Source organism: Python bivittatus, unplaced genomic scaffold, assembly GCF_059951505.1.
Source record: "Python bivittatus isolate LINGU-HERP-01145 unplaced genomic scaffold, Pbiv_v1 ctg000640_np1212, whole genome shotgun sequence".
In the NCBI taxonomy this organism is placed as follows: Eukaryota; Metazoa; Chordata; class Lepidosauria; order Squamata; family Pythonidae; genus Python; species Python bivittatus.
This window is the reverse complement of record NW_028277090.1, coordinates 421,859-435,527: the sequence shown is the minus strand read 5'-3', so window position 1 is coordinate 435,527 and position 13,669 is coordinate 421,859. Positions and strand designations below refer to the sequence as shown.

Here is a 13,669-nt window from a genome sequence, read left to right as displayed (position 1 = left end):
ACATTTGATTGGGGAACTACAGTATATTGCAAACTGCAAAGATAGGAAGATAATCACATGCCATTTTGTTACTAACTGGGGAAATGCAAAATGGGGATGTTTTTATTTAAATAGAAATAAGTTTTTCTTTTACCCATTTCCATCACTGAAATTATTCCTTTCCCTTTCGGTTACATGCCATATCTCCAGATCTACATTGTAGGAACATGAGTACAGATAGTCCTTGTTTAGTGACTGCCTTGGACAGTGACCATTCACAGTTAACTTTGTGGCCAGTCCTCACATTTACGACCTTTGCAGGTCTGTAAAGCAAAGGAAAACTGAAGGAAGATCGTAAGCACAGTCGTTTCACTTAGCAACCACTTTGCTTAACAACCAAATTGCTGGTCCCAACTGTGGTCGCTAAACAAGGACTCCCTGTATGATTGCAGTGTGTGAAAAAAGTTCACAAGATAACAGATAATTCAGCAGCTATTCCAATTCTGAACCTTGGATGAATTAAAAGTAAAACACCAGGTTACAACTTAATTTTCTTTAAAATTAAATAAGGCAACAACAAACCCTCCTCCATATAAAATCTGGGTGCCAAGGCTGAACCCTAATGGTTTTTTAGCGTCAGTCCATTTAAACCATTTCAGTAGTCCTAGAAATATCACGTTGGGTTTCACCTTCAGATTTCCTTCCTCAACCAAGGAGAGGTCAGCCGTGCCCAAGTGTGATTAATTTTGAACGATGTGGAAAGGGGAGAACACTCCAACCTCCAACGCGGCCATCTCCTGTGGAGCCTGCTGGCTTCCGAGGGCAGCTGGAGTTCTAGAACCTGGTCATGTCAAGGGTCTCATTATGGGAGGGGGTTCTGGAACCCCTGAACCAATCACACCCTTTTTCTAAGAGGAGGGTTCAGTGGAAGGCCTGGCAGCTCTTTCTGCTGCCTCCCCCACTTTGAAGAAATGGACGACGCCTCTGCTTCGGCGGGGTACTCCTACCGCCACATGGAGCGGAAGATGAGTGCGATGGCTTGTACGGTCTTCAACGAGCTTCGGCTGGAAGGGAAGCTGTGTGACGTGATCATCAAAGTCAACGGGTGTGAATTCAATGCTCATAAGAACATTCTCTGTAGCTGCAGTTCTTACTTTCGGTCAGTGCTCCCACTATCTTGAAAGGGCATGTCAGCGACCAGCCAGGCTCCCCAGGGAGATTTCAAGGCTCATGAGCACTAGATGCTGGATTCTGCCATCCTGAAGGTCCACCCTTCGCCCTACGTTTCACCCCTGATCCCAGGAGTGAGAAATTCTAATCATTAGAGTCTTTGTCAGGTTCATCTTCCCTTATCAGTCTTTAGCTTCCTTTGAAATAGCTCCCCTTTGAAAATGAAACAACAGATAGCAAAGCAGTACAAAAAAAACCCCTATTACTACATTTGCTTCCTCAATCTAAACGATACTTTAAAATAAACAAGTGAGTCCCTAACCCTCTAGTTAAAGATTTGTGTGGCTGGTGGCCCAGGCAATGTCCAATACTGCTGTGCAAAAACAGAATGCAAGAGATAGAAACGTAAAAAGTAAGAATGAAAATCTAGAGCGGCCTTCTTCACATCTGGGATCCTTCAGATGTGTTTATACGCTACAATTAGAAAACTTTTGGAGAACCCCAGGTTTGGGAAAGCTGCTATAGAGAGGGAGGGAGGGGGGATACAGTACAAAAGGCAGATGGAGTTTAAGTTTTGCTTAAATATGTTTTTTTAAGAAAAAATTGATCCCATTGACATGATTTTAGGGTATGGTGAGATCTATCCAGAAGTTTGTTTGCATCCCTCCAGCCAGGACAGGCTATGTTAGCGCTCCAAGAATAACTTAATAGGGTGTAGCAAGTAAGGAACAAGGAGCCCCAAGGTCCACCCCCACTTCGTGGATGATACAGGGGTGCCTAAAAGTTTGTGAACCCTTCTGAATGTTCCACACTTCTGTATAAATACGACCTAAAACATGATCTGTTTTCCAAACAAGTCCTAAAACTAAAGAGAACCCAATTAAGCAGATGAGTCAAAACGTTAGACTTCTTCGTTGATTGATTGAGGTGGAGGACCCAAAGTTACATATTTGTGTGTCAGGCTCCTTAATCAAATAGGAGAGAGAGAGAGATCCAAAGTCCAAAGCACATCTTCGGAATCATTTTTTAACTCTGCACATCCTTACGAATGAACATGCCGCTAATAGCTTTCAATTTCCTAAAGGTGTAGGACGGTGTTTCTCAACCTTGGGAACTTTAAGATGAGTGGACTTCAACTCCCAGAATTCCCCAGCCAGCATGGCTGGCTGGGGAATTCTGGGAGTTGAAGTCCATTCATCTTAAAGTTTCTACGGTTGAGAAACATTGGTGTAGGAGATGTGGTAGTAACAGAGGCTAAGCAAGTTAGCTGGAACAGTTTGATTAAGCCAACCCTGTCCTCTTGAGGCCCAGGATGAAGATGTAACAAAGAAAAAGTTGTGCTTCTCTTTCAGAGCTCTGTTTACCAGTAGTTGGAACAACTCCGAAAAAAGAATATATAATATTCCTGGTATTACCCCAGATATGATGAAGCTGATTATTGAATACGCCTACACAAGGACAGTGCCCATTACCGTGGACAATGTGGAGAGGCTCCTGGTGGCCGCCGACCAGTTTAACGTGATGGGTATCGTCAGGGCTTGCTCCGATTTTATGAAGTGTCAGCTCTGCCTGGAGAATTGCATCGGTATCTGCAAATTCACTGAGTATTACTACTGCCCCGAGCTGCGCCAGGCCGCCTACATGTTCATCCTGCACAACTTTGAGGAGATGGTGAAAGCGTCTACTGAATTCCTGGAGCTCTCGGTCAATGAGTTTAAAGACATCATTGAAAAGGACGAACTCAACGTGAAGCAGGAAGACGCTGTCTTTGAGGCCATTCTCAAGTGGATTGCCCACGACCCCCCTAACAGAAAACAGCACATGGCGGTCCTGCTGCCAAAGGTGAGTCTTGCTAGCATCTTCAGGGCTACACATTTTTTCTCTTCCTTGTCTACCAGTCATCTCCAGAGCTGAAAAAAAGAGACCACAGCGGACAACTGAAAAGACTGCAGGGATGTTGAACTTGGGGCAAAGGGGAGACTTGATAGAGATATCTAAGATGATGGGTGATGCAGAAGATGGAGAGGAAGGCTGTCCCCCCACCCACCCCATTTCTTTTTGCAGTGTTAGAAATTGGGGTCATCCACTGAATCTAAATTAAGGAACATTATCCAAATGGTAGATGTAGTCCACCTTATGGATAGATAGATACAATTTATGATAGTCTTAGACCAGTACAAGAAGTTTGTTCATGAGTGACCTTATAGACTATAGATACCCCCATGTCACGCCCCCATGTATGGGGCTTTACATGATTTCCACACACCCCTTGTGGCGGGGGAGCATTTCTCTATTTTTACACAGTGTACCCCACGGAGTGTCTGAAGAGCACCAGCAAGCATCAGCTTGGTCACTCAGTGCCTCCTGATGGTCAGCGTAACTGAAAATACAGTCAGAACTCCATATTTTCAGGGATTCATGTTCTCACAGTGGCGGTCATGAAATTTTGGCAGCTGCATTCACTCTAAGTGATGGTGGGGCACCCATGTTTGCAGACTCTCAGTGAGCATCAGCCAAGTAGGACAGCTGGTAATCTTTGTGTGTTGTGTACGGCTGTATTAGACCACTTTGACTTTAGGCAAATCTGTAACTGTTTAGGCATAGGTAGAAAACATCTAGGATTATTTGGGCAAAAGCACAGATTTTTGTGGAATTTCACATTTTCACAGGAAGTAACCACCACAAATATGGAGACCCGACTATACCGCACAGGAAGTACACTGTGTAAAAATAGAAAAATTTCCCCATCCCTCTCCAAAATGGGGAGTGGATATGATGTAAAATCTGGTACATGGGGGTATGAGATAATATAACACCTGCATCTCTCTTCTCTGAGAACTTAGGAGAAGGTGGACTGGATATAACATTCTGAGAACTTCTAGATTCCTCTCCTGCAACTGTTGAGCACCAGGACATAGATAGCTCCTGAAGTTAATGTGCTGGAGATAGTCATCTAAAGTGCCAAGGTCTGTGAGTTCAATTCCTAGTAGAGGGTTTGAACCCCACAGAATAACATCTGGCTGCTCATATCTGAAGTCCCAAAAAGGTCAAACCGGTCAACACCTCCTGGTGGTCAATGTAACTAAATTAAGGAAGATTCAGGATCATTGGAAAGAAAGATTGAACTATGTCTCCTTTCTATCAGGGCTTATATCTCCATATATCAGAGGGACAGAGTTAGGAATAGTTTTAGTGCTGGGGTAAGTTAGTACTGTTGGGACAGAGATGATTTATGGAAACGAGTGAACATGTTTTTTAGTTATTGAATGAAAGTCAATCCATTCCATTGTTTCTGTGTTAAGCAGACATTTGTGCTGTCCCATATCTTCCCCGTGTTCTACCCTGTTAATGTTCCTTGAGAGACGTAACGAATTTCTAAACCAGAAAAGGCTTTAGTGGTGGCAGCAGAATGAAGAGATAGAAGAAAGGATCCCCATAACAAAGAAAGTATGTGACACCTTTACATTAGGATGGCTCTTACTGTTATCCAGGTGTATGCAGGGAGGTCAAAAAGTCAAGATGGTGATCATAAACCTCCAACTCTATTTTTACATGCATTATCATGCATGTAAAAAGGGCTTTGATCATGCAGTTGTGGCCACCATCTTGACATTGTTGACTCCTCCTGTGGATGCCTTGCTCTCGCCTTCTACTTGTCATCATGACCTCTTCCCACCCAGCCCCTTCCACCTTCTCAATCCTCCTCTTCTCTTTCAAGGTCCGCCTGGCCTTGATGCACGCGGAATATTTTATGAACAATGTCAAAATGCATGATTACGTGAAGGATAGCGAGGAATGCAAGCCCATTGTGATCGATGCCCTCAAAGCTATGTACGATCTGAACATGAACGGCCCTTCAAGTTCCGACTTCACCAATCCACTGACGAGACCCCGGCTCCCGTATGCCATTTTATTTGCCATTGGCGGCTGGAGTGGTGGGAGCCCAACCAATGCTATTGAAACGTACGATGCCCGGGCGGATCGCTGGGTGAACGTTACTTGCCAGCAGGAGAGCCCCCGGGCGTACCATGGGGCTGCCTACTTGAAGGGCTACGTCTACATCATTGGGGGGTTTGACAGCGTGGACTATTTCAACAGTGTCAAGCGGTTTGAGCCCATCAAAAAGACGTGGCACCAGGTGGCTCCTATGCATTCCAGACGCTGTTACGTTAGTGTCACCGTCCTTGATAACTTCATCTATGCCATGGGTGGCTTTGACGGCTATGTGCGCCTCAACACGGCAGAGAGGTACGAACCTGAGACCAACCAGTGGACCTTGATTGCCCCCATGCATGAGCAGAGGAGTGATGCAAGCGCCACGACACTGTATGGAAAGGTAATTGTAATGCGGGGTTTTCGGGCAGTGAATAAGATTGCCAGGGCCTAAGCATGCTGGGTTGGGCCCCTCATGTTTCGGATCTTTTCCTCTCTGGAAGAAAAAATGTAAAAACTCCTTTCCATAAGATTAATCCTCACTCTGAGCTTCTTTCTAATACTGGAGAATCAGATTATAATTGCATTTAACCTTCATTCAACGTAAAAGTCAATGCAATTTTGTCACACCGCCTTTGATTTTGCAGTGTGCTGCTTAAAGGCCAACAATGGCTCTTGGCTCAGAAAAATTCATCTTTCTTTTCCCACAATTCTTATCCCAAAGCTGCTATTAGGGCAAATGTTACAGATTTATTTTGAAAGAGAGAGAAAAAAGAAGGCAGGAAAAAAATGGACTGAGGTATCCTCAAGAAGCTGACGATACCTGGCTCGATTCCTCTTCTACATTAAATTCAGGTGAAGCCCTGAACAATGGGATGGAACATCATTCTCACAGCCAGTAATGCACTGAACAAAACTCAGTCTAGATAAAATGCCAATGATCTCACTTGGCTGAGGGGTTCACCTGAACCATCTGATGGTCATCATGTCTGGGTAATAGATGGAACTCCTATTCGTAACTCCTTAAAGCAGCTGTGCTATTCCAGGAAAAGATGCAGCTGCTTTAAAGAGCTGCAGACAAGTGTCAGTTCACACTCCTGAGAAGTCTGAAGCATCGTTTTGGAACTCTTGCTCTACTCTGGATGAAGAGCGGCCACCATGATTTTATTTATGCATTAAATTTATGCCTCTATAAAGGGGTACCTGTGGGGATGCCCTTGAAGAAAACTATTTGGGAAATTTAGTAAAAATGAAAGAGTGTGTTTATTATTGGAGACCAATCATCAGGACTTCATTGAGCCAAGCAGGACTTGGCTATCTATTTCTGAGCACGCTGGAAAAAGACTTAATTTTTCACAAATCGAAAACAGCTTAGGGCCAGGTAAGATCCATCACAATTTAGGGGATTGATCACAATGTAGGGGATTTAAATTACTGCTTTTCCTATCTCAACCTGCCCAGCCATTCAGCTTGGCTAACGTCACAGTCTTCTTAGGACATGCCTTCAAATGTTACCTATGGTTTTAGTTGTTGTTCAGTTGTTAAGTCGCGTCCGACTCTTCGTGACCCCATGAACCACATCGCGCCAGGCCTTCCTGTCCTTCGCTGCCTCCTGGAGTTTGCTCAGTTTCATGCTCATTGCTTCAGTCTAACCATCTCATCCTCTGCCGTCCTCTTCTCCTTTTGCCTTCAATCTTCAATCTTCAATCTGATGGGTCTTTCCCAAAAAGTCCTCTGTTTGCATTAGGTGACCAAAGTATCTGAGCTTGGGCTTCATTATCAATCCTTCAGATTTTAAACATTTCACAAGATTTATTTGCTTTGGGGGGTAAGCAGTGATTTGCTTGGGTCTATCATTTGTATATTTTTGTATTTTTGCTTTTTATGGGTTTTTGGGGGGGGGCTAAGAACTGAAGCTCACCATTCCTAAAAATAATAAAGGCATCTTTAAACCGTAACAAATTATTATGCCCTCATTTTCCATGTGCTAAAATCTATTTCCTCGAGTGACATTGGACTCTGGGATTTTGCTGCAACTGACCTGCACAACCGTCCCTTCGTCACGGCTAAAATAAATTAGCATAGAATGACAGAGACACACAAGTGGGAACCTCACTCTTTTTAACATCAAAAAATGCTCCCATTTATGTTGGGTGACCCTGTGTGTTCAGTAGCTCTTTTGTTGAATCCTCACATTAGCTCTTCATAAGATCTGGGAAGACTCTCAATTTCAGCTGATACTTGAGCACTCCCCACGGAACAGAACCAAGAGTTCCATGGAAATATTTAGGCTGATCCCTAAATATTCTTTTCATTTTGCTTTGTTTTGTTCTGCAACTCCCAAATATATTTCTTGCACTCTTTGGCATGCTGAGCCAAGGTAACAGCTGAACCAGTCTGGTGACACGGCCTTCCAGATATTGGATAAACTCAAATGATTTTGCAAAATGAGGTGGAACGCCAGCATGGGTTCCTGGCTCGTAGGGAGTCTGTTGACTGAATCTTTTTCTAGTTATTCATTTCAACATGGAAGCACCCATTATATATTTTTTTAATTGAAATCTTTCAAGCGTATCCTAATCAGTGTTGCAGGGTACCAGCAAGGATGAAAGACAGGATGTTTTTGATCCTGAGCTGGGGATATCGCTCACTCTTGGGTTAAGCTGACCTATGTCCTAAGGTTGACTATTGTTCTGAGTTCCTCAAAGGAATGACAGGCTACAACAGTAATGATACATACTCTGGGATTAACCCTCTGGTTCCTTCTCCCTAAGGAAATCTGAGTATGTACTGTAGTTCTGATAGGCAGTTAGAGAGGTTGAAAGAAGTCTGAGGATTTTTAGAAACTACCCTTCACAGGATCCTTGGATGAACCATGTTCTTGCAACACACTTCACTGGATCAAGAGAAAGTCAGCTGGTGTATGGTGGGAAAGGGGATCAAGTTGACCCTATTGGCTAATCTCTAGAGCAGCGTTTCTCAACCTCGGTAACTTTAAGATAGGTGGACTTCAACTCCCAGAATTCCCCAGCCAGCATGCTGGGGGGCAAAATTCTGGGAGTTGAAGTCCACCTATCTTAAAGTTACCGAGGTTGAGAAATGCTGCTCTAGGGAGTAAAAACTTGCCCCAAATTTATCCAGATATGCACAGGGTTAAACTAACCATACATTCACTCTGATCGTGGGAAAGCCTAAACCCAGTCAATTGACCTGCTTTGCCTCCTTAGACCTCCAAGAAAAAGAGTTGGAGAGAAAGAGTGGCTGTAAAGAAGAACCCTAACCATTAAGAAGGTTTGGCTGCAAAGAACACACTTCCCAAACACTGATTGGCTGCAACAATTGGAAGGTGGCTACCAGTGTCACAAAGCTTTGCTCATGCACCCCTGCAAAGTCTTATCGGATATGAAGCACTTCAGGAAGAAAGCAAGCATGGTCTCTATTTCCCCAATGATGGCTTTTGACAAATACATGGGCTGCCAAATCCTGCATGATCACTGGATGGCAGCAGATGGCTTGAATTTTCAGTATGTCTTGACTGCCATCTACCAGTCATCCATGTTTTGCAGCCCAGATATGATAGCCCAATTTTTGACCCATGGGGTACAAATGTCTTCTAGAACCATAAGATTTGACTGAGTGTAGACAAAGGAAGGTGATGGAAATATGCGAGAACTGTTACCTAGGCAAAGGAGGGTGAAACATTTTTTAAGTCCTGGGAAACAAGGTAATATTGAGAAGGGATGAGTAGATGCCTCGCTAATTCACAGAGGTATAAGAGGGGGAGGTGGGAGAAGATGCAGCACCATCAGACTTGCAAGATCCTATCATGATAGCCATTCTCAGTAAAGGTAGTCCTAGTGTTCCTGGGGAGTTGATTTCCTGGTCTGGTTTACCTAGGGGGCTGACACTGGGTTAGAGAGTGACAAAGTTAATCATGTTGTAGGACACGTCCAAGTTCATGTCGTAGAACAAGCCAGCGGGGCAGAGATGACCTGCATTATGAACACTGATTCTTTCCAGGTTCTACACTCTTCCAACATTTTCAGCGCAATCATGCATATGATTAACTCCCCACCTCCTTGTTTCCCTTTTTGCAAATACAAGGTCTATATTTGTGGTGGTTTCAATGGGAATGAGTGTCTCTTCACGGCTGAGGTCTACGACGCCAAGGTTGATCAGTGGAGTTTGATCGCTCCCATGAGAAGCAGGCGCAGCGGGATCGGTGTGATTGCGTACGGAGAACACGTCTACGCAGTAAGGCTGGGGTCCTTTTGTGCTCACAGTGTCAGGCAAGCCTGCAGCATCCTTTGTGGTGAAGTTGCTGAAACAATGTTCCTTCCCTATTGGCTTGGTCTAGAGCAGCTTTCTCCAATCCCTTGCCCTCCAGAACAGTTGAGACACAACTCCTAGAATGTGGTCATGTATTCCAAGAGTTACAGTCCCACCACATCTGGAAGACGGCAGGGTGCTGAAGGCTGTTATGATAGATTCAGGCCAGCCACATTCTTGGTCATGCATTGCTAATCTATGCTTCTAAGTTCAGCACTGTATGAGTCCTTGGAGGGATGTGGTGCTCCTCCCAGCTCAGTTTCCTTGATTGCCCTGATGTCTTTTGGGGCTTCTTGACCACAGCAACAGCCACTACAGGGAATATTTTGTAAACCAGGGCAGGGTTGTTCCCAAGCATTGCAAGACATTTCAAAATAACTACCCACTAGCTGAGCCCACAGCTGAGAAGGAATCACAGAGGGTAATTTGCTGAACGTCCTTGAACATCAGAGGCAGCTGAGATACTCCCCAATAGCTTCTTACTGTGCTTATTCATGGTCACTGTTCATCATTATGTATCTCAGTTGTGAGACTTGCTGTCTCAAGAGAGCAGAAGGAAATCAGTAAACTGATTTCCTTTTCATGAACATCATAAGGTTCAAGTTTTATTTTGTTGCCCATGGTTTTTCCCTGAAGCTCAAAACATCTTCCAGAATTGATCAGGTATTACAGGGAAACACTTCTGGTTCAGCCCATCTCTGTTCTTCTGAGTTAAAGAGACAGAGCCTCAATCTTTGGTCCCCATGACTTCCCATAGGTACTGAGTTCTGATCTTCCTCATTTATAGTTTTAAATGTTATCTATATCTGCCAAACCAATGTCAGCCAATCCACAGAAGCTACCCTCTGTCTTACTTTGAGTTGTCTTCAAAGTAGGACCTCTGTCCAAAACAGGCTTTGCTTGGTGGCTGTATAATTTTTTAAAAACCTACTGTGAATTATTAGCGAGTCTTTGCAGTTAGAGCAACCTGACACTCACGTATTGTCCTAAGCCATGGCAGAAGAGGATAGGCAGTATTGTAAGCAATATTAATTCCTATAGATTTGAATTTTGACTTCTTAGACTGCTCTGGGACCACACTGCAATGTAAAAACGCACAGCTGAACTCAGATGAAATGAATTCCCAAAATAATAGTTGGAATCATGCACCAACCTGAACATCCAAGAACCTGAAGCCCCCACTCCAGTTCCTGGCATTGCTCATCATTTATTTATGGCTGAAGTTGTAGTTCGACATGTGGAAAGCCACAGGTCCTCCATTCCTACCTCAGTATGTGTTGTATGAACACAGTCATTGGGGTTCCTCAGCCCTGCTCTGCAGCAACATGATATACATCATTACATTTCCATGTTATCATTATCTTGTAGTGCCGACGGATGAAGGTGGAGGTTGAGATTGTAGTTAGCATGAAGACCATTTAGCCATTGCATGCAAAGTTGATGTAGCAGGATCTAAGCTTTTAAAGAATGCAGAAGTTTGATCAGGAGACATCTCTTCTCCCGATCATTGCTGCTAACAATGGCTTCCTTTCATCGCTAAAAAGCAGTTTTTGCAGCAATATGTTTAATGGGGTGCTGCTGATCCTAATCGCAATTAATCTGTGTAGCAAATGCTATTTATTTGAGAGGGACACCCTTGGGAAATAATTGGGAAGAAGGAATTTGGACCTTGTGCAAACACAACATCCCACTGCTGTTCATTAAAGCCTGAACATCTGTTTTTTGCAGGCTTCCACGTGAGCCTGAAAAATGATACAGCTGCTTTTAAGCGTCGCGTTCAAAAACATACTGCTTTCATACTTGGATTCATGAAAGCAGCTGCATCATTTTTCAGGCCCCTCCCCTTTTTATGTAGAATGTGAAGTCTATCAGACCTGACCCTGTAAGAGGAGCATATATCTTTCCGCTTCTCGGCCTTTTGGCTAAGATCAAGTGTAGTGTGTGTGTAGTATGCCCCAGAATTCTTTGTGAAAAACTGGAATTCTGGGGGAGACAAATCAACAGGGAAAAGAATTCCCTGGAAAGTCCAATAGTTATTGCTCATGCTGCCCCCCAAAGCTCTTGCTATCCGGATAATTTTTTTTAATCTGTTCAGCTGTGTCCGATTCTTGGAGACTGCTTGGACAAGTCCCTGCAGTTTTCTTGGCAAGGTTTTTCAGAAGGCGCTTGCCCTTGCCTCCTTCCTTCCCAGGGCTGAGAGAAAGTGTCTGGCCCAAGGTCACCCAGCTGGCTTCGTGCCTAGGCAGGACTAGAACTCAGGGTCTCCTGGTTTCTAGCCTGGTGCCTTAACCGCTACACCACACTGGCTCTCACATCCCATCAATACAGGACTATATTTCAACTTCTGGTTTAACTCCACATATTGCAAGTCCTCCCTCTACAAAAGTGTTTGGGCAACTGCAGGGAAGGACACACTTTTTACAGAAACACAATTTGGCTTTTTGGTGCCCAGGTTTCCCAGAGAACGTGGTGCTGATAGCATTAGAGAGGTGAGCAGATATTTTCTACCTTTTTTAGCTTAATGGAAATGTGATAAAAAAGCAAGAACCATAGGAAAACAGATGCATTGTGCCCAAAACCAGAAATTCATCCACAGAATCTGGAGGGGTGAGAAGCAGGAGCAGGGACCTATGAGACTTTGGACGGTCCATCCGCCTGGACTCTGCTGCGGTGCCAAGCCACCATCTCCTAAATCCTTGGTTTGATTTTTCTGTCTGCAGGTCGGTGGCTTTGACGGCGCCAACCGCCTGCGGAGCGCCGAAGCGTACAACCCGATAGCCAACACCTGGCGCACGATCCCGACGATGTTCAACCCTCGGAGCAACTTTGGCATTGAAGTGGTGGACGACCTGCTCTTCGTGGTGGGCGGTTTCAATGGCTTCACGACCACGTTCAACGTCGAGTGTTACGATGAGAAGACGGACGAGTGGTATGATGCTCATGACATGAGCATCTACCGCAGTGCTCTGAGCTGCTGCGTGGTACCGGGACTGCCCAATGTTGGGGAGTACGCTGCCAGGCGGGACAACTACGTGGGGTCATCCCAGAGAGACGAGGTCAAATATTCCTCCTCCACAAGCACGCTACCCGTGTGAAAAATCTCTCCTTGACTAATAAAGCCCTCTAAGCAAGAACTAGATGCACCAGTGAACTGGCCTTGTTCCTTCATTCCTAGATAAACGATGAGGCTGGCCCTTATTAGATGTGTTAAAGCAGTGTTTCTCAACCTCGGCAACTTTAAGAGGTGTGGACTTCAACTCCCAGAATTCCCCAGCCGGCATGGGAGTTGAAGTCCACACATCTTGCTGAGGTTGAGGAACATTATCCTAGGGGATTGGTTCTTTGCAAGAATCATAATCTACTTTTAAACTGGCCAGCACATTCATCTATCACGTGTTTCTCAACCTTGGCTACGTTAAGAGGTGTGGACTTCAACTCCCAGAATTCCCAGCCAGCATGGGAGTTGAAGTCCACACCTCTTAGAGTTGCTAAGGTTGAGGAACACTATGCTAGGGGGTTGGTTCTTTGCAAGAATCTTAATCTACCTTTAAACTGCCCAGCACATTCATCTATCATGGTGTTTTTCAACCTTGGCTACGTTGAGGTGTGGACTTCAACTCCCAGAATTCTCCAGCCAGCAAGCTGGCTGGGGAATTCTGGGAGTTGGAGTCCACACCTCTTAACATAGCCAAGGTTGAGAAACACTGCATTAAAGGAATGTTTTCATCCTCTGCTGAATTAATTGGCAATATTTAGAACCCACCCCAATATTACTGGACTCTGGGTGAGGCATCAGGTCAAAAGCAGCACTGAAAACCAACAGCAAGCAATGAAGAGAAAATTGCTTCCCATTAAAAATAAGTCACGAGAACTGCCTTAAACTGCAACACAGCCAACATCCAAAGTGTCCTTTTCTAAGCACAGCTCTTGGGGCTTCAGATCTTCGCCCCTCCTTCCCACTATCCTGCCCGCAATCTTCATTCGCGAGGGGTTAAGAAAGCTCTCGAGAGATGGGCAGGATCCGGGCAGAGCTGCCGCGAAGGGCAGAGCAATGCCAGGCCAAGGCCTTGATAAGAAGCCCAGGGCATTAGGGCTGTTGGAGTGGAATGTCAGCTTTGTGTGACCCGAGGCTGGCTGGCAGAAATTAATTTGTGCATTGGGCCACCCAGATCCATGCAAGGGCGACTGGGTTGTGGCTTTCCAACCGCAGTGGTGGGTTGCGCCAGTGAGTGGATGAGCTGCGGCACATGTCTGAATG

General features: G+C 44.8%; 1 protein-coding gene across 1 annotated transcript; it reads left to right on the top strand.

The window, feature by feature from the left end:
• Positions 1-950: 950 nt before the first annotated feature.
• KLHL10 (kelch like family member 10) lies at positions 951-12,506 on the top strand. The gene is made up of 5 exons (XM_007434035.1): positions 951-1,138; positions 2,502-2,991; positions 4,868-5,485; positions 9,187-9,336; positions 12,132-12,506. The coding sequence occupies exons 1-5, from the start codon at positions 951-953 to the stop codon at positions 12,504-12,506; spliced, it is 1,821 nt and encodes a 606-aa protein (XP_007434097.1).
• Positions 12,507-13,669: the final 1,163 nt, after the last annotated feature.

Bases quoted from the DNA above. Each gene is read 5' to 3' on its own strand.
- KLHL10 (XM_007434035.1), top strand. From the start codon at position 951: ATGGACGACGCCTCTGCTTCGGCGGGGTACTCCTACCGCCACATGGAG. The intron at 5,486-9,186 runs GTAATTGTAATG...TGCAAATACAAG, and splicing joins CCACGACACTGTATGGAAAG to GTCTATATTTGTGGTGGTTT. The intron at 9,337-12,131 runs GTAAGGCTGGGG...TTCTGTCTGCAG, and splicing joins ACGGAGAACACGTCTACGCA to GTCGGTGGCTTTGACGGCGC.